This window comes from Nilaparvata lugens, chromosome 2 (genome assembly GCF_014356525.2).
Source record: "Nilaparvata lugens isolate BPH chromosome 2, ASM1435652v1, whole genome shotgun sequence".
In the NCBI taxonomy this organism is placed as follows: domain Eukaryota; kingdom Metazoa; phylum Arthropoda; class Insecta; order Hemiptera; family Delphacidae; genus Nilaparvata; species Nilaparvata lugens.
In genome coordinates this window covers 59,721,405-59,742,898 of record NC_052505.1, presented here as the reverse complement: position 1 = coordinate 59,742,898, position 21,494 = coordinate 59,721,405, and the positions used below count along the sequence as shown (strand labels likewise).

Below are 21,494 nucleotides of genomic sequence, written 5' to 3'. Positions count from 1 at the left end.
TGTTGCATTCATGTCTCTGTGACCCTATTCCTATTATTTATAAAAAAAATAATTTAGTACATAAACGATAGAGTTATGTTTGACGCCCATCACATCTGAACTATCTAAATGATCAACTTGACATTTTGCATAGAGATTCTGAAACTACCAAGGATGTACACATGCTTATTTTCCTTTTCATTATCAATTAATTCTGGTTTTAATGATTGAAACGAATTTATTTTATTCGCTAGACAGTCTACACAAGAGAAAACACATAAAATAGTTAGTTCAATCAATTATTATAGTTCACCCATTGCAGTGGTAACGTGATTCTGGAAGGTCTCCGGTTCGATCCCATCAAGTGTCAATATCTTTTGCTCCGACTTCCCCACCGTATTACTGTATTTATACAACATTCCAGTGAAGATTATCCATGCGATTTTGTACTTTTTATCAATTGCGTAGCAAGGGTAACACCAGTTCTTACTCAATATTATTCTTATGATGAAATGCAATTTGATGTACGATAATATTAATGTGTTGCATCTTGATTGTAGGTTATTCTGAAAGTGACCCCGAAACGAACGGGTGAGCTGAAGATCACAGGCGTGGGCTACAGTGTGGTGAGTGGGGTGGAGGGGGGTGGTGCAGGGGGAGCGGTGGTGGCGGGGAGGCAACACTTGGTGGTGCCACCGCGCATGCACGTGCGTACACCCAACGACCTCCGCGGCCTCCAGGCGGCTGTCGACAGTCGGCTCACGCTCAACATCGTCGACTCGTTGCCGCATCTTGGGGTGAGCGCTCTTTCTCTAACAAGTGTAATCTGAATAAAATAAGTTGAAATTTGATTATTATAGAAATCACTAGTAACTTCTTTATACTTTTATATAAACACAACTATATATTGCTGTTATATGTTGAGGGAAGTGATTGTCTCAGTAGTATATAAAAAAGTATAAAGAGGGTAAGTTACTAGTAATTTCTATAATAATTAAACAATTCGCGTATCCCTATCAAAATACTTTTTTAGAAGTTGAAATTCATTACACTTATAAGTAGAGACATAAGTTAATGTGCAGCCTCTCAGTTTGAACGGAGATAAATGAACTTTTCATTTAAACTCAGAATGTAACACGTTATGATGAATGTGACCATATTTCCAAGTAATCATAGTTTAGCGTTAAACGGAGATTGTACTTTGTTGGCCCTCAGCTTCCAATCGGTGTAGCTAGATCATGTAAAATTGTGACTTTCTCATGCAAGCCCAGATGACTAAGTATATTCAATGGGCCATATGAATAAAACCAAAGCATATGCTCATGAGCATGAGCATGGAGCATAAGGTTTTGCTCATGAACATTATAGGTAGAAGCATAAGCATTTGCTCATTTTTATATGAATAAGCTTTACATTATACTCTTACCTTATGCTCCTGAACTCTGTAGCAAATGCTCACGTATTTTAAAGATTTTTCAACAGCTGATTCGCCTTTGTGGCATTACTTTGTTTTTATAGCTCACTTAAGCGCTAAATATGCAAGTAGGGGACACCGCGTGTGTTTGCGTCGTCTGCTCTGTTTTCTATTTATGAATTGAGTTTAGAATTTTGAAATAATAGCGTGAAATGTCATCTCTATAATAATCTTCAGCATAATCTTATAATATCAATAGCCTTCTTATAATCGTTTTCTTGAATGCCTATTTCCTATTCTGTGATGGCTATCTTTATATCGGATACCGTAGGTATCTTTTGTATTTATTCTTTTGTAGGAATAATGATGATATTTATCATGGTTGAATCTAAAAAGATTCAAGTTCTCAACTATTGGTTGTGATCGTATTGGTATAGTTTCCTCTTACTCACACGAATTAGTTGAGCCATTTTACTATGAGCAAAAGGTGATACGCTGCTCCAGACTAGACTCAACTTTTTTGGAGCATTTGATTCAAAAGTTGAGCAAATGCTCTAGTTTATTCAATTTTGAGCATGAGCAAAAGGTTTTGCTCATGCTCAAACTATTTTTTTGATGAGCATGAGCAAAAGGTTTTGCTCATGCTGAAACTTTTTTTTTGATGAGCATGAGCAAAAGAGGTGATTTTGTTGCTTTGATTGGGGTCACGAATAGTTTTGCTCATGGTTCTTACTCCCAGGATAATATTGACAACTTATCAGTAAAATTGTCCAAAGTGATAAATAGCTACAGTCATACCAACCTCATTCTTGGCACATTCCCTTACAGATACGATCTTCCAGGGAGCTCTGATGAAAATCGTGTTGTTAGTTGTGTGAATAGGGCTATAAGATGTATTCCTTATCATTACCCGCATTTGTCAATTAGGATTATTAATTTATGGAGCTACAATAGATCTATGCATACCAACCACGGTCTGCATCTCAACAGAAAGGGAAAGCTGAGGCTAAGGATTTTCTGAGTATAGTTGCTGAGTTAACTTTGGCAAAAAATAGTCTTCCTTCTGAGAGTGTTAAATCTTTTAGTCACGTGAATGACAGGTCTGCACACGTACGTATGTCACCAGCTGGCCAGTCTTCATCAATGATTGATGGACAGGCTCTACAAGCTCTTCAAAATTCCAGTATTTTTTTAGAACCGGTAACCTAAGCCCAAGTGGTGGGTTAGATAATTTGGGCAATGATACTACCATTATGAGTCTCAACATTCAGGGGTTTATGGGTAAGGTTGAGTCTCTGAAAGCTGCTTTAGTGACTGAAAATTGGCAACCAGCTATGATTTGTTTGAGCGAGCAAGGGCTGAGAAGGGATAATTGTGGGGTTTTGAGCTCTCTTGAGGGGTATTCAGTGAGATCAGCATTTTGTAGAGAAAGTAAGGCAAGAGGAGGAGTTGCAATCTTAGTTAGGGATGATATTTCTGTCACTGTCAGAGAGGATATTAATGGTTTTTCTTCAGAGAAGGTGTTCGAAGCTACTGCAGTTGAGTCCGAGGGATTGTGTGGTGGTAAAACATGGGTTTACTCTTTTGATCAATAGTCCAACAAGAATTCAATCAGGGCCGTTTTATACTACATCAACTTGTATTGACAACATAATATCCAATGTTGTATCTGAGAGCGTTGTGGGTGGGGTGATTGACTTGGGTTTGTCTGATCATCATGCGATATTTGTCAAGCTTATTGGTCGAAAACAATGTGAGGATGAGAAGTATATAAGTAAGAGAATTTTCTCAAGCAAAAATGTTGAACGCTTTTTAGATTTATTGAAAGTGGAAACTTGGGAAGATTGTTTTTCATCCTCTAGCTGTGATTTGTGTTTCAAGAAGTTTTTCTCTAGATTCAATCGATGCTTCATGGAGGCATTTCCAATCAAAACCATGAAGATTAAAAAGAATAGTTCAATGAAAAAATGGTTGATTCCAGGTTTGAGGATCTCACTTAAAACAAAAAGAGAGTTGTTAATGTCTTTGAAGAATGATGCAAGGCGGGATCCTAGCTTTCATTTATATGTTAAAAAGTTTAGTAAGGTACTGAAAAAAACAATTACTTTGGCCAAGAAAAAACATCTTGATAGTGTGATTAAGCATTCGGATAATGTTACAAAGGCTACTTGGCAGGTAATAAGGAATACTATGGGAAATTCATCTTTCAAAAACGAATGCCCAAAATTGTTTGCGGATGGAGTTTTGGTTGACGAGCCTGTACAGGTTGCAGAATGTTTCAATGAGCACTTCAACAGGAAATCCAAAGCACATAGGTGCAACTTAGAGGACATTAAAGAGTACCTACAAGCATTCAGACAACATAGAATAGAGAATAATAGGGGTATTAGACAGTTCAGATTTCAACCATTATCGGAAGGGCAGGTTCTCAGGATAATGACAGGCTTAAAAAATAAGAGTTCAGCGGGGTGGGATGGCATTCCTATATTTATCATTAAAAAGTCATGTAATCTCATACTTAAGCCTCTAACATACTTGATTAATCTCTCTTTTGATACTGGACATTTTCCTGACTTGTTGAAATACGCTGTTTTGAAACCTTTGTACAAGAAGGGGGATAAGAATGATGTTGCTAATTTTAGACCAGTAGCTCTGCTCTCATCTTTCTCGAAAGTTTTTGAACGGGATTCTCATACTCAGCTCAATAATTTTTTTGTTAAATCACAGTTTTGATTTAGAAAGGGCAGATCCATTGAAGATGCTGTTTTCGGAATTAACCAGGGGACACTTAAGGCTAGGAATGACTCTGAACAGGCTCTGGGTATTTTCTGTGACTTGTCGGGAGCTTTTGATAATGTTCAACATGATCTTCTATTGCACAAATTGAAATATTATGGTGTAAATGGGAAAGAATACTCATGGTTCCAGTCATATTTCTCGGGGAGGTTCCATAGAGTGTCAATATCTGTTGGTAATGAAACATGCAGCTCTTCTTGGTTACCTATGTCTCAGGGAGTAAAGCAGGGTTCAATATTGGGTCCCCTCTTATACCTGGTCTATGTTAATGACATCGAGAGTCACGTCAATTTCAAACTCTCTCTTTTTGCGGACGACACTACAGCTTTAATCTAATCGAGAGTCACGTCAATTTCAAACTCTCTCTTTTTGCGGACGACACTACAGCTTTAATCACCAGTAGGAACAGTGAATGTTTGATAAGAGAGGCTGAGAGGTGTCTTGCTGAATTAGATTCGTGGTTTGTTCAGAATAGTCTTAGTTTGAACTGCAAAAAAACTAAAGTAATTCCCTTCAGTAGAGACTATAAAAGTTTTGGAATAAACTTGAATACTCAAAGTAGAGTTGAAACTTCTGATTCCACGACATTCTTGGGTCTGATGGTGGAGAGTGATTCGTAGTGGAAGCTACATATTTCTCATGTCACTGGTAAATTGAATAGAGCCTTGTTTGCATTAAGAGTAATGGCTAGAGTAGGGAGTGAAAAAACGGTTCTTTTTGTATATCATGCTTATTTTCTGTCAGTTATGAGATATGGAGTTATTTTTTGGGGAAAAAGTATGGAGAATAATGGAATATTCATACTGCAGAAGAAAGCCATTAGGATAATTTATAAGATTAATACAATGCGCTCTTGCAGACCTTATTTTAAAGAAAAGAGATTGCTGACGGATCCTGCTATTTATATATTAGATTTAGCAATCTTCGTTTTTAAAAATAGACGAATGTACGAGGAGAACCAGGTGAGTCATCCCCATAATACACGATTTAGAGGTTTTGTTTACCCACATCACAGACTAAGCCTGCTGGAGAGTGGCCCGTTTTATATGGGAATGAAAATATTTAATTCAATCCCATCTCACATAAGAGAAATTGATGGCTTGAAGGAGTTAAAAAAACACTCAGGGAATTCCTTATTGTATTGTGTCCGTACAGGTTAGCAGACTTCATTGTTGAATAGTTTGATTGATGTATGTTATGTGGGATCTGTTATGTTGAAATATGAGGGATGGTGGATATTAGATTGAACTTTGACGTGTCATATACTGCGGGATCGTTGCTCCCTTGATACAGTTTGATGGTTGTGACGAACAAGAAAAGTAAAGTAAGTAAAGTAAAAGGTTTTGCTCACGTTTATTCATAGAAAATGAAGCATATGCTCCATATTTTAGAAGTATAAGCAAATGCTCAACTTTATTAATATGGCCCAATGTCACAATACTGTTGGCGTTAGCCGATGCTCCAAAACGAATTTATGTTTTTATTTCATCAATGACAGAATGGCAGTGATTTAGTTTTCAATTTATTTTTTAAATAAGTGTATTGCTGCTGGGAAAAAACGTACACCTTGCTTTCAAGTCTAGGTGATTTGATTTGGGAAAAAACGGCCTACAACGTTTATTGGGAAGCTTTTCCTCTAAGTCGACTAACGACTCAAATATTCGAGAAAAAAAAGTTCATAATAAAAAATACATTCTTCGAGTTATTTTTTTACGGAAAACTATTCGGTTTATCGTAGAAATATAGAGGACCATATTGAAAGCCAGTTATATGTAGATAATATTCAGAAAAAAGTCAAAGCTGTACTAAGAATAGTAACTGCAGGACAGGCTATTTTATAAGCGCGCGTTTTTACAACTTACCTCCCTCCCCCCAAATCTGTCGACCACCCTGGGACGTGACGACATCGAGTTTCATATACACTAAAAACCCCTTAACAATAATCCAAAGTCAAATTCTCTGCCTCTCTCATGTATGCTCAATGTAATAGCTTGTTAATAGCATTACCCAACTTGTTACGTAAGTACATGTCCCTGTTGGGGTATTTTGGTATTTTGAAAGCAACGTGTACGCTTCTTCCCAGCAACAATACATTCATTCAAGAAATAAATTGAAAACGAAATCACTGCCATTCTCAAGATTTGCTACTTTGTTATTATAATATTTCCATAAAAAACTGTGAACAACTTTTGGAAGCACACAATTTAGAGGTCATCTCAAAAACATTGCACTTTTGAACTTGACCATAAAAACATGAATGACATACTGAGTGCATGCCTGCTCGTTAACAATTTGCAGGCTGCACAAAAGCCGGTCAAATTTCAATCGTGATTGATTCCATGAGAATCAATCAGAGAAACCTTCTTTTCAAAAAAGCCTTTACTGATTGGTTGTCGTGAATTAATCACGCTCAAAATTGAAGAACCAGCCTTTGTGCAACCGGGCCTTGAAATTTATTCGTGGAAATGACATTATATCAAAAATAACTGTTTCCCAGCGCCATCCAATAAAATGGAACAATCTCAATTAAAATTTAACCGGCCTTGTGCAACCGGGCCTAGGCCCCTGTGGGTTGGGGGAGCTTTGAGTCGATCATCGTACTCAAGAATGTGTTGAAAACCAGAATTCACCCACTGCATCCATGCTTGTCGTAGGAGGCGACTAAAATGGACCTCAAGGCAACTCCAGAAGTTTCCTTGCCTTCAATCCCACGAGATCTGCCCCATCAGGGCAGTTTTCAGAGGGGAAAAGAGAAAAACCCACGAGACCAGAGATGGGCGAAACTCCAGGCACAAATGTGGGTCAAGAGGCTGAGAGTCGAGTGCCCGGCCACCCTAGAGGCAGTTTGGCGTCCCCTCTCTCAGCGGAAGGACCTACAAAAAGACCAGGAGTGGAACTCACGTAGGTCACGAGTTTGTGGGTGGAGAGGCCAAAATTCACCACTGATCAAAATCGTGACATTTTTGACAAAGAAGGGCGGCCAATTAGGCAAAACTTCTTGGGAGAGGTGAGGCTTTTGACCCTGCGAAGTTTCGGAGGGGCAAAAAGAAAAAACCAAGAGACCAGTGATGGGTGAAAAACCAGGCACAAATGTGGGTCATGAGGCTGAGTCAAGGGTGGCCGGGCGCCCTAGAGGCATTTTGGCCGCCCCTTCCTTCGGACCTACAAAGAAGGCCCGGAGTGGAACTCACGTAGGTCACGAGGACTAATCAGTCTGAAGAGACTGCCAAGCATATCACACTGGATTGCGACAAGGATTGCAACCAGGTGATGAATGGAATGTTAGTATAGGGAAAAACTCCTGGTTCTTGTAAAGGACATAGGTATTGGTTTGCCTAACTAACATACTACTTGGGACCACAATAAGCTTCGGTTGACGTGTGGGGTTCTTTGAACCTTTGGATCCTTAAATCCGTCCCTTCAAAACAATATACAATAAACAATAGTAAACTAGGGCCTAAGAATTTATTCTTAGAAATGCCATTATTTCAAAAATAACTGTTTCCCAGCGCCACCTAGTAAAATAGAATAAGCGCACTAAAAATGTATTTTGATGTTATTGAAAAGGAGGTATGTAATGCAGGTGACTTTGGAAGGGCTGCGCAGCGATGTGGTGTGCGGCGAAGTGTACGCAGTGCAGGTGGAGCTGACCAACTGTGGCTGCCAGCCGATCAGTCGCATCCTGGTGGCCTCGTCGGCGCCACACCTTGTGTCGATCGGCACCAAGTGCTGGCCGAGTGGCCAAGTGTGCTCGGTGCCGCTCGCCTCGCCCCTCGCGCCTGGCCAGCGTGTGAGTGAGAGGATGCTGTTGCGTGCGCCCGACGCCAGGGGGCAGGCCAACCTGCATCTGCTCTTCTACTACGAGTCAGCGCCGCAGCAACGCAGTCGGCCTAGGTAATGTGCCGTCATATTAGCATTAGCAGTAACACATTCTAATGTGAGTCCCACTGTATTATAAATGGTTAGGAGTGCGATAGGGAGGAAGAGGAAAAGGAGGTGGTTATAAAAGAGGGAGAGGAGGAGAAGAAGCAAAACTAGGAGGTGGAGGTCAATGAGAAAAATAAAAAAGATCAAAATATAGAAAAATCACATGAAGTTGGATGGAAATGAGACAAATGAGATTAAAACACTACTGGGAATAGGTGATGCGAGATACATAAATAAAATGTCAGTAATAAAGCAGTGCATAAACAGAAAACAAAATTACTAGAAAGAAGAATAGGAAGATCAGGAGAAAGATAATGGTGATAAAAAAAAATAATGATTGGAAAGCACTTGTAGGGAAGGAGAATGATAGGAAAGAGCTTATACTGTAGTAAGAGTTATAGGTAATAAAAGTAGGATAGGATAGTGAGAGTTGAAACGAATAGTTATGGAATGGAGAAGAGCAATATGAAATGAACCCACAGTAAGACGGGTTGGATGAAATTTGCTCATTAGTCTCAAGACTAGATAGCAATAGTATTTACGAAGAACATATATTATTAATAATTCAAGTCAATAAACTAGGACTAGGACACAGTGGCTCTCAACCTTTTCCAAAGACTTTACTCCTTAGAAAAGTGGAAAATTTTTATCTTGCTTACCCCCTTGTTACAGTTTTTGGGATTCCACCAATTTCATTGTCAAATTAGAATTAAAAGTATAGATGTATTTTATAACCAATGTTATCATCACAAAGGTATTTTCATATTGCATATTTGTTTCCGTATAAAAAATGTCTGAATCTAGAAGAAGTATACAGATTACTCGAGGATGAAACATAATCATCAATTATAATAATTAAGCTCTAATGTTAATAGTTAAACTCTCAAGAATAAACTAATAACGACATTATTATGCAGTTCGATGGCACAGAAATATCAGTCGATTAAGCTAAACACGCTAGAGTTTACAAAATAACCATGCGTGCTTACTTCAACACAATTTGATCATAATCTATGAAAATTAATAAGTGCAGTATTGACAAATTAAATTATTGGTTGATTTGAGGTTATATTTATCCTCCTTTAAAATACTACACTCATTGTCTTGAAAAAATGCATTAATACAAATTTTAAATACAGTTATATATTACGTTTGTTTTGAATGGTCATTAGTGAAAAGCGTCATGTTGAATTTCGCATCACGTTTTTCTCTTATAATATCCATAGATTGATTTATAGTCCACATACATCGGCATAAGTTACCTATTTGCCAAATGTAACGATCAGTTTTTCTGATCAATAGCTCGACGGAATACACATTTCGCTAACCTTGTAAAAAATATGCAGGTTGAAAGAATGTTAAAGATGATCGTCATGTCCGAAAGCACTCCACATGAAGAAGGATAATTTGTACAGTTACTTTCTAAAATTCAAGACTGCCTTGTCGTTTTAAAAGTGTCCAAAATTCAGTATCCACAGAATCCAAAACTTCTTAATTGCTATAAATTGTGCCAATAAAGATAATGTAACCATTCTTATTTCTTCAAAGCTTTACTTTTCATTGTAAATTTTATAAGGAATGAGGAATATATCTGACCACAATCATTTTCAAAAAGATATTTGTAAATATTAAATTTAACTTGAATATTTCAGTTGAAATGAACATGCATAAGACCTGTCGTTTCAGCAGGGGAACTGAAATTCAGACGAAATCCTTCATCCTGTATAACTTGGTAACCAAGTATTTTCTATGTTAATTAGAACTTTTTCCTTCTTTTGATGTGGAGGAATCACGCCCTGACTTATGGGCAACATTTTTCAGAGCACTCTGTATATTGTTCTTAGTGTATGGTATCGATCAATTTTGTCGAATGTGTTATTTTGCTATAAGTTTTTCACCCATCCATATTTTGTATCAGTGTTTTATCAATAATTTTCAGGCTAAAAATACCTATAGAGATGTATTGTTATTTTGTAGGTATAGGCTAGTTCGCCACTGTTGGCCGCTGACAGTTTACGAATCACTTCACATTTCTGCCTTAGCAACTAGGAGTTGTTCCTCTAGTCATACAAGCGAAACGATGAACATTAGACTAAGTGTTGAAAATAACAATCAGGTACGTACAATCAACAATTTCTTATGTTAATGCAAAACTGTTATAATTCGGCATTGTTCGTAATAGCTATGATAATACTGAAACTAAAAATGTCAAATATTCTTAATCCTCTGCAAACATAGTATATTTCCTGGTCCGCAGTTAATCTGCAACTATTCAATAGTGCACAACAACTGTACAATACTGTTCTCAACACTGTATAGAACTGTAACACCAACATCTTTTGTATTTAGAACCTAGGTTCGACATCTATTCGCATTGTTATCTTAATTGAGTTTTTAATCGATTTATATAGTTAAAATAATCTTTAATATTATAAATGTGTAAAATTTATGAAAATTCAATTAAAGTAGAATGCTTTGTATCTTTTGAGAAAAATATTTATCTAAAAATATTTTTAACAATAACGTCTTGAGATGGAAGAAAGAATCAAATATTTTTTTATTCCTAGCGTCTTGAAGATAAATGTATACTAGTACATTATCTAATGTAAATCATGTTTATTATACAACTTGATTATTCACAGGTACATGATCCTCTTCTCATACAAGTGTCACTTCAACAAGTCTCCTTATTCAGCCACAAATGGAAAATGTGTTCAAATACACACTGCCCAAAAGGTAATTAGGTTTTTTCCATAGAAGTACAGTCTCTATGACGAAATGTTTTGAATCCTCGGTTTTTAAAGTTTAAAAGTTCTATGCTATAAAAAATAGAGATATTTCCTTTAAACTGTCGTCAGCAATCCTTTTAAATAACATTATTTCTTTCCATTCAAACAATGCTGATAGTTTAAAGTGAATCTCGACAAAATTTAATCCAAATATTGTCTTTACCTCTACCGTATTCTTCTATGCACCGTGTCATTTGTAATGATTTTCTGTAGAGTATTCAATTTATTCATGATTCCTGTACAATTTTTCTAATAATCTTCCAATTAAATATGCTTTTTTCTTGATAGAATCAACGATAGACGCCCAAGAAACAGTGCACCTTCTGCTGCAAGCATGCAAGAAACTATCGGAAAGTGGGAAACCCGAACTGAGCTCTGTCACTTTGAATACTGAGAGCAAAACATCGCCTTGCTTGGATTTCATTGACAGGGGAACTGACGAAGAAACAAGTGCAGGACCAGAGAATGATCTCACGTTACAGTCCACACTGGTATTAATTTGGAAGGTAATGAATTATTCTATCTATTATTTTATTTACATAAAAAACTGATATCATCTCGCATGAGTAGGGTATAACAACTTTCACAGCTCAAAACTACCCCCTTTACAAAGTCAAGTTATGTTTATAGTACTCTATATAATAATTTTCGCCTTTGTGAAAGTATAATTCATTTTTCATAATAAATTCTCTATCAAATTCCCACTGTTTGATTTAGTGACACATTTTCTAATGAATTATAATTGCAGTGATAGTATTACAAATTTTAAAAACACTACAAATTGTAACCTTTCCAGTTATAAATTCATCCATTAATAATTTCGTCTAGCTATTTTCTCATCAAATTCAACTATTTTAGGGTAAGTTTTTTTAATGTTTATTTCTACAGGGGACGATTCTCTAATGAAGCCAAGCTGGTTTAGGAATGGATTCTCTCGAATTTAAGTTATTTCAGAGATGTTAATGTCTTCAAGGTCTACTCTATACTTATAAAATTCTTATCTCACTGACTCACTGATCACGATTTCTGGAAAACTACTGGATGGATTGCAACAAAACTTAGAAAATAGCTTCCTTATACGTACTAGGTGCTCACTAAGAAATCTTTTGGCAATATTTCAATTCTAAGGGTGGTTTTTAAGGGTTTAAAGTTCGCCTTTTAGCATGTATATTCTTCTTCTCCCTATCTCTTAATTATAATTAAAATGTCCATATCATATGTTACTATAGAAATATAATCTAGAGAGAGTACCTATTCGAAACAGTTGATAACTGGCGACCTTTTAATAATTTTGTCAGGTTGGCATTAAGTTGAGATTATTTCATTAGGTTGGCACCAAGTTGAAGAATTAACTAAAATGCATTGATCGAGATCAAATTGATTGGGCACTGCTGCTTCAATCAGAGCTATTCCTGAGAGTATAGATAATTTTTATTTTTCATAAAACAAACTTTCATGATGGGAGTTGCTTCTATCAATTGATCCTATTCTATTAATACTAATTTTGTTTGTATATCCGACAGATCGCGAAAACTGCTTAAAGGGGTATTTTAAAAACTTCAGAAGTGTCTGTTGTGGATTCTGTTTGTGAAGAATGAGGAAATTCGGCCAAAATTCAACTTGGGCGAAAGAAAGGGGTTATTTATTAAAACGGCCAAATAGCTGTTGTTGCTTTTTCTAATGTGAAAATATCTTGCATAGAAGTAAGGCGCTTTTCCATGAATCAATTATTCCCAAACATTGATTGTGATTGTGATAAAATATGATTTTGATTAAAATATTGGAGAATATGTATAACAGTTCGTTGACTGTCAGTATTCCTCATTAATAGCATCAATGCTCCCCTTTCAAACAATGCTGACACATTGATATGAATCTTATCATAATCTGGTTACTTTAGATCAGATGAAGAAAATAATGTTGATGATCGCTACTGTTTCAATTTCAATTATGTTTGACATTTCTGCTTTTGATCCTAGCTGTTATTATTATGTGAAATAAGCTCTCATTTAATGAAATCATAATCATCGAAGTCAATAATTATACTAAGAAAGCAATTCGTTTGAATATGTGTGTTTGTGGATATATGTATCTATGTCGGATGGATCTCGAAAACGGATTTAACGATTTTGATTAAATCAGGAATATATTGTGCTTGCAACAAAAAACATTATTTATGAACAGGTCTCAACTCTGGGATAATTCGTTGAACTACCAAGAGAAAGGATTATTGGTCCCTCAAGTAGCAGCTGATCAGAAAAAAGTTTTCCATAGTCTGTTGAAAATGTAAGAAAGTGTGAGCAAATAAAAGACATTATAATAGCTGTAGTTGAGTTACCAAATTTGGCGACCTTATTTTAAAACATTGCAGTATTCATGGAACATCTGGAAGAATAAGTTCAGAAAGTGACCGGATGATAGCAAAAGAAATTTAAAATTGATCTCTCCAAACGTATGGTAGTTGAATGTACTGTTCATTGTGAGGTGATAGAAATGCGACTGATTTCTTCAGCTTCTGTTGTATTGGTTCCTCTGTTGCTCTATGTTTGTACGCAGCCATGGCCTTGAGAGAGACAGTTGCACTGTCTGTTAATTCATAATCCGGACTAAATACCAAGAGAACCAATCAGAGAAGCCTTCTATTAAAAAAAACCCTGCTCTGATTAATTCTCATGAAATTTAATCCTGATTGAAATTGAACATGATTTTATGCTACTGGGCCTGATATTTTCATGTTTCAAGATCAGCTAAAAACTAAATCGAAAAAAAAAACTTAATATTCCATCAGATGCTTCTATTTTCTTTCATGATGTTATTACGACACAAGACAAACCTATTGATATTGATAGATCACAAGTTAATTCTAAAGTTATCAATTTAAATAGAAATTAAATTGAGTTACATGTTAGTTTACATCCAAATTTTCATCCCTAAGCTTTTGGTTTCAAGCTGAGATCAAAGAAAGAAATCATATAATGGTAGTCAATAATCAAAGCGATTGAATAAACTCTATTCAGGTTCATGCAAATTCACATTAAAATGATCCCACTTTTTATTATTGTAGAGTTTAGGACATGTGAAATCAGCCACAATAAATGTTATACTATTATGAATGGACTCTTATGTATGAATGGACTTCCATGGAATGAAGAATCAGTGGATTGGCTGCTTTTACACATTTGGATGAGTGAAACGAAAAGTAAGCTACAGGCTATGTCAAAAATTCCAGAATGAGCAAGAGATCCATGGATACCAGAGTCATCAAATTCCGAATCAACCTAATTTGGAATTCAATCTTCAATTGCCAAAGCAAAAATAACATGATCACTGCTAATTTGATAACTGTCAACTAGGTGGTAAATTTCAACTGGATCAGGAATCAATTCTCTCGAATTTCCGAGATCAGTCCTCTCAAAAATGTATAATTTTCCAGGGATCAATAACGGAAAACGGTGGAAGCAAACGCGTGGTGGAGGGCCAGCATCACCTGAGGCTATCGCGGCTGGACGAGTCGGTGTCGTGGCCACCCGACAACTGCCCCCCCGTCCAGGTGGGCTCGGACGCCCTCTGCCTCTTCGGCCCCCCCGAGGCGCGCCCCCAATCGCAACTCTTCAAGCAGCGACTGCTCACCTTCAGACTCAACCATCCCACCACTGTCTCTCACGATTTCAAACTCAACAGGTATGTTTTTCTATGATTAATTGAAGCTCGGAAGAAGATCAAACTTCATCAAGTTCGAGAAAATACCATCTTCCCAATAAGTAATTGAAGGAGTGTAACGGACATTAATTGTCCGTTTGTTTGTTCGACGATAACTTACTAATGAGTTCATCAATCAACTTTGAATCTTCAACACATACTCTTTGAACCATCATACAGATCAAGTTCGTTGGAAAACGAACTCCTTCGTCCTTTACTCCTCCTGCTGTGTCCAAGTAACAGGTAGCTGCAACATTGAAAGTGCATAAGAAACAAATTTTAGCCTATTAATAGTGAGGTCCACGTTATATGGCAGTATTTTATTAACACTGGTGTTGCTATCCTTGTCTGTCATTCAACAAAGCATATAGCGCTTTCATTTTCTAGCTTAGTAATGTTGCCAGATCGTTATTTTAACAATCTACAATTATAATTAATCAGCAGGTAACCCGTGCTTTGCACTGGGGAAAATGCAGTGATGTAAAATGCAATATCCTTATGTCCAGGAATAATAAAAAATAGAACAATTAATTTTTATTCTGTCAAAATTACGTGGATAATCTTCATCAGAGTTGAAACTTATCTGTTAAAAAAGAGTTCGATCAGTCTCGAACCTGAAAACTTGATGCACTGAAATGATGAATAACAGGAAATAGGCCTATGATCATCCTATTAAGAATCTTTATTCAAAATTTCAAGATTATCAATTGAGTAGTTCAGATGTTCGTGTATTTCCTATTCCGTAAATGTTTGAGCCAATTCTTTCCTTTATAATATTACTAGCAGTTAATCCGTGCTCCGCAAGGGTCTGATTAAAAACTTGACAAACTGAAAACTGACCTACTGAAATCTTGACGAATCTAAATTAGGCTTATAACCATCCTCGGCAAATTAAGAATCTTTATGCAAATTTAAAGATTAATCAGTCCAGTAGTTCAGACATGATGATGTGTCAGTCATGTATTTCCCATTCCATGTGATAGCCAATTTTTCCATTATTATATAATAGATAACTGAAGAAGACATCATACTTGAAAACCTAACAGTATCATATTGATTTTTTTCAATACATCAATTCTAGTATCGATTAGATCTTCCACAATTTTATTCAAGCAGCCTTTTGTTTCCCCAATTCCCCAAAAATACCTACAATATTCTTTTCACTCCGAATTTGTGTCTGATAGTAGCCTACATCATAACTGAAGAATATAAATTATTACTAATTTTATTGTTATCTGTTCATGTTTTTCGTATAAATTCCAATGATACAGCGTGAAACCTATGTCCATTTAATTTGTACTGATTGCAAAATTTCACATTAAATAATTATTTGATGAAATCCAATTTCAATCATAATGAAAACAATTTCCTTAAAAAAATAATTTATAATAATACGTTTTAAGGGAAAAAATCAAGAACAAGAAAAATGGAAGAGTCGGGGATTCGAACCGAGAAACCTTCGCTTCGAAGTCGAGTACTCTACCGCTAGACCACGACACCGCTGAAATAAGTCTTGTAACAATGTTATAACCTCCTCATAGAAAAAAACACATTTTACGACAATGAAACAATGTAAGCCGTATGAACTTGATGTCCCGTAAATGAATTTTAAACTTGAATTCTGAAAAATCTAGAAGGAAAATTGAAATTTGGGCTTCGAGGTGCAAGAGATTGATATTTTTAGAATCTATGTTCAAAATTTGGAGATCTAAATCATTCCCGTTTTTCCGGTATGCAATCCACAAATTGACATGTTTTGATGCGAACAAACACAACCCTACTCCCTTTTTTTATATAGATAGATTAACAAAATATTCAATCTATTATCAAAATCAATTTTTTATTATTGAAAAAATATATTTTGTAGACGAATAAAATATAACGTATTATTTTTAAAAAGAATGAAAATTTCATATTATGCTACTGTACTTCAGCTATAGTGAGGTTCACGTTATAATAATGACAGTGTAGGAAGATAGGAAAAAAGGGTTGCCACTTGCCAGATCTCAGCCTTGCCACCCAAGCAGCTGATACTGGTATATCTGATGAATTTAACTGTTCTTTACTGTTGAAAATAGTCAATCATATTTTATTTGTGAAGAAAATATATTTTTTAAAGATGTAGTAATAAATTTTCATGATTGAGATTGAATTGAATTGATGATCAATTAAGGGCAGGTCACACAGAGCTCGCGTCCGCGGCGGTAGCGAAGTCAAAAAACTCGCCTTCCATGTTATTAAGTTGTGCAGGTCACACCGAGCTCGCTACCGCGGAGGTAGTACCTCGGCGGTAGTTTCACTTCGCGAGCCAGGCGAACTTTTGAAACGTCTCCTAGTGGGAGTACCGCTAGCGGTAGTGAGCTCGGTCTGACGTGGCCAATCTAATAACATGGAAAGCGAACTCCAGAACTTCGCCATAGGTTGCCGGCCTTCCCCCACTTCTAGAGAACCAGCCTCATCAAAACAAGAACAAAACCAAACTACCGCTGGCGGACGTTTTTTGGTGTAAACTGCTTCCAGAAAAACTACCTCCGCGGGAGCGAGCTCGTTACCGCTAGCAGACGTTGGTGTGACGACCGCTTTAGTTAAATTTCTACATTGTTGATAAACGATGTGGCAACATCGCAATGCGTGAAAGAGATAGCGCCATCTGCTTTGTTGAACGATAGACAAAGATAGCAACACCATTGCAAATCACACACTGCCATTATAACGTGGACCTTACTATATCCTCTATAGAAGGCAGTGACAAGGCAGAGAATCGGCAACGCTATTCTCTCATCTCTTTCCACTGCCATTATAACGTGGACCTCACTATAGTAATGTACTATTACAAATCACAAATCAGCTGAATATTGCATGCAACTTGGATTATTTCTCTTCACTTCCAACTGCATTCAATAAAAATCTGGTGTGGTACACTCACACAACTTTCCTTGCTCATTGAACTGTAAGCCTCATTCTTAAACGAGAATAATAATTTAGGGGAATAACATAATGAAGATTGGCGGCAACATATTTGAAACTACGATCAGACTACTGTATATGTGTATATATAATTGTTTTCAGAGTACTTTTTCCTTTGTGTAAATTGTGAAATTCGATGATTTTTTAAAAGTCGTCAAAACAGCTGTTCTACAGATGAAATATCTCGACTATGTGTTATTTTTATAAACTGCTCTACCTACCTATCTCATGCACGAGAGGGAGTTTACAAAGTCCATTTCTCAAGGATGGAGTGGACTCCATTAGTTTCCCAGAAAAAAAGCCTCATGCCAGTTGATGGAGCTGATATAGTATATTTCGCACCTAGAGCAGAAAATGAGATTTTTCCAGCTCGAAATCGGTTTTCAAGTCCGAGGCCGTAGGCCGAGGACTAGAAAAGATTGAGAGCTGGAAAAACATTTTTGCCCGTGGTGCGAACGATATTTTTCGCCACACTACAGGTATTGCTGACAAAATAAATGAAGAATACAAAATAAAGAATACTCGTTAAGCTATCGTACCTATCTCTTGATTTTAGTGGTAGAAGATTTGCAGTCAGGATTTCAGATTCTTTTAAAATTTCACTTGGAATACCACAGTCATCTTCGAGCATTTTTGAAAATTCGGAATGCACTAATCAACAATAAATAATTATTGAATAAAACTGGTTGCGAAGAGAATTAGTTTGATTCGGAACTGGAACTGAAATCATGGCTACTTCAGCTGATGATGAAAGTGGCCACTCGCCCGATCTAGCTGATGACTTATTAACTACTTCCATGAGCGGCTGGAAAGAGACAACTTTCTGGCCTAGCCCGGAAAAGAAACCCTTTTCTGACGTCGTCTGCAAACAATGTCTTTCAGATCTACGTAGGGACTGGAAAACAGCTGCTTTCTGTGCAGTGTGGCGAAAAATAAGTATAGAGGGTATGAATTTGAAATAAATCGGTCAAGTCATTTTTGAGAAAATCGTGAAAAACATGGTTTTTTAGTAACTATCCGCCATTTTTCTTAAGAATATTACGGAGCTCCTGCAATTTCCCCAGAACTGAGACTCATGTCAGTTCATAGGGCTTATTTAGTAACTAAATAGCTATTAGCTAATTGATAGCTATTAGCTATTTAGCTTTCCACCATTATCCGCCATTTTTCTCAAGAATATTACGGAGCTCCTGCAATTTTCCCAGGAATGAGACTCATGTCAGTTGATAGGGCTTATAAATAGCTATCCATGCTATGAATTTAAAGAAAATCGTTAGAGCCGTTTTCGAGAAAACCGTGAAAAACATGGTTTTTTAGTAATTATCCGCCATTTTTCTCAAGAATATTACGTAGCTCCTGCAATTTTCCCAGAAATGAGATTCATGTCAGTTGATAGGGCTTATAAATAGCTATCAATGATATAAATTTGAAGAAAATCGTTAGAGCCGTTTTTGAGAAAATCGTGAAAAACATGGTTTTATACACACACACACACACACACAACACACACACACACACACACCACACACACACACACACACCACACACACACACACACACAGACCAACACCCAAAAATCATGTTTTTGGACTCAGGGGACCTTGAAACGTATAGAAAACTTGAAATTGGGGTACCTTAATTTTTTTTTGGAAAGCAATACTTTCCTTACCTATGGTAGTAGGGTAAGGAAAGTAAAAACAGCTGACAGAATATTAGCTGCATTTTTAGCGTGTTTTTAGTTCGGGGGTTAGAATAGCACTAGTTATCCCATTGATTTAACAGAATCCCAAATTGGTCGTAGATGGTGTTGAAGATGGTCATGACGTATGAAAGCGCTCGAGTAGAACTACCATATCAGTGTATTAACCAGACTGCGATAGTGATATCTCTCTATAATAATTAATTGAATCTCACTATAATATTTGATCAAAATTGTAAATCAATCAATTTTATTGGAAATAATAACAATGCTGCAGACTGCTAAACCCGTTAAAGAGATGGTTTGGTTAAAGAGACTTATGTTACGGGCATATAGCAGTTATTTTACTATTCACAAAGTTATTATTTGTGGAAGAACTATTCTGCTGGAATAATTTCCAACGTTAAAGGTAATGGAATTACGTTCAATCTTTTTGTGTAGTATTAGAAGTTGATTTGTTCAGTCTTTAACGATTTTGAAACGTTGGGTCTTTTTCATTTGTCAATTTCGAAAATACTCTAAAAATTAATATCTTGTCTGAAGAAGACAAACTTATCCTCGTTCTTCAATGATATCTTTCGTAACTTTGTTGAAAAATGATTTATTTTTATAGGATTTGCATCGTTCCAGTCAAAGTTGAGGCTCGAAACTGTTGTGATAATACTCTTGCCGTAAAATTCGAAGCTAAAGGACCACTAGTCAGGTTGGTGAAGCATATTTCATTCAAATGAAATACTGTAATTGTATTCATATTACTTTATTTTATTTCAATACCTTTAAGCATAAGATATATTACAGAAAAACATTCGTTCCAACCTCTAAAGTATTTTCATCGAAAGGAGAGCCAACAATAACATTAAGTTTGCGCTTGTGTTCGTATAAATGTGATGACTCACATCCGCTGTAAATTGCTGGACTAGTAAATTCCAGTTCACAGTGCTTTCATTGACACTGTAACACTTAATGTGATTTTTACTTCTATCTATGACAAAAATGTTAAGTGGCTACTGTGAATCGGTCTTGCTGCTCCAAGATCCACTCTCATACGCGCACGTTTCAATGCATTCTCTATTGGCTCCCAGATACGAATATAGGACTGAATAATGCCATTAAATTGCACCACCAATATTTCTATTCTTATTTTTGACTTGAGCAAAACTTATTAATAAGTCTTTTTTATTAACAAGTAAAGCTTGATCATTTAGAAACGCCAAGTTGACCATTTATCAAAGATCCCTGTCAGTATCTATGTTAGAATATTCGAAATAGATATAATGAATATTGTTATGAATGTAGAATTTCATAGACGATTTAGAAACTTCTTGTAGAATTTCATAGGCAATTTAGAAATTTCTTGATTTATTTCAATAATGTATTCTTTTAATGCTTAAGGATTGATTATTTTATTTTTAATAAGTCTTAGAATAAAATGATTTATTTATAAGAGCCAGTTGTACCAACCCCGTCCAGTAAGCTAGAAGAGCAAATCAAAGAATAAATGAAAAACAAACAATTTGTTTAATATCGATTTTGTTTAATATCTAGATGAATAAATCAATTGAGGGAACATTCATAAATTAATTACAAAGAACTACTATAGTCCGTGCAACCCTTAGTTTGCAGCACGGGGCTCTATGGTCAATGCTATCTCAATAGGAGCACACTGTTGCAGTTTTTATGCTGATTCTATCAAAAAGGCTTACGCTCTCATTTTTTCTCTTTCACACTATTAGCTCACAGGCTCTCTGCATTCTAAGAAATCTGGCAGCTCTATACCCCATAAGAGCAATGCTGTAAATTTAGACTGGCCACTAACGGTAGAACATGCATGCACATAGACAGCCGACTTACATTGTTGTGTCATCAGCGAGATCCTTCTACCATAAAATAAACAACCAATAATAATAAATAAACCACTGGAAAATTAGAAATTATGATAGAAAGATAATTTAGTCTCAAAAATAGAAGCAAAGAAAAAAATAGAGATTCAAAAACCTTACCTCAAAAAATGTTGCTCGAAGCATTTCGCTGTGATGTCACAACAATGTAAGTTGACTGTGTATGTGCATGCATGTTCTATTGTTAGCGGCCAGTCTAAGGTTTGCACAGACATAGTAAAGCAACAATTTATTTCATTTTATTTCAGACACGACTAGTTTTGGATGATTCTCGCCATTATAAAGTTAGTTATCCTAACCCCGCCCCGTCTGCTAAATAGATTCAC

At 36.1% G+C, this 21,494-nt stretch overlaps 1 protein-coding gene across 1 annotated transcript in view; it reads left to right on the top strand.

Moving 5' to 3' along the window:
- Positions 1-21,494, top strand: part of LOC111044845 (trafficking protein particle complex subunit 8) — a 55,565-nt gene that overhangs the window by 30,696 nt on the left and 3,375 nt on the right. The window contains exons 15-21 of the mRNA XM_039422256.1: positions 540-776; positions 7,773-8,083; positions 10,094-10,232; positions 10,759-10,852; positions 11,194-11,411; positions 14,339-14,586; positions 19,884-19,973. Of these exons, the coding sequence (XP_039278190.1) occupies positions 540-776; positions 7,773-8,083; positions 10,094-10,232; positions 10,759-10,852; positions 11,194-11,411; positions 14,339-14,586; positions 19,884-19,973 (1,337 nt within the window). The remainder of the gene's footprint in view (positions 1-539; positions 777-7,772; positions 8,084-10,093; positions 10,233-10,758; positions 10,853-11,193; positions 11,412-14,338; positions 14,587-19,883; positions 19,974-21,494) is intronic.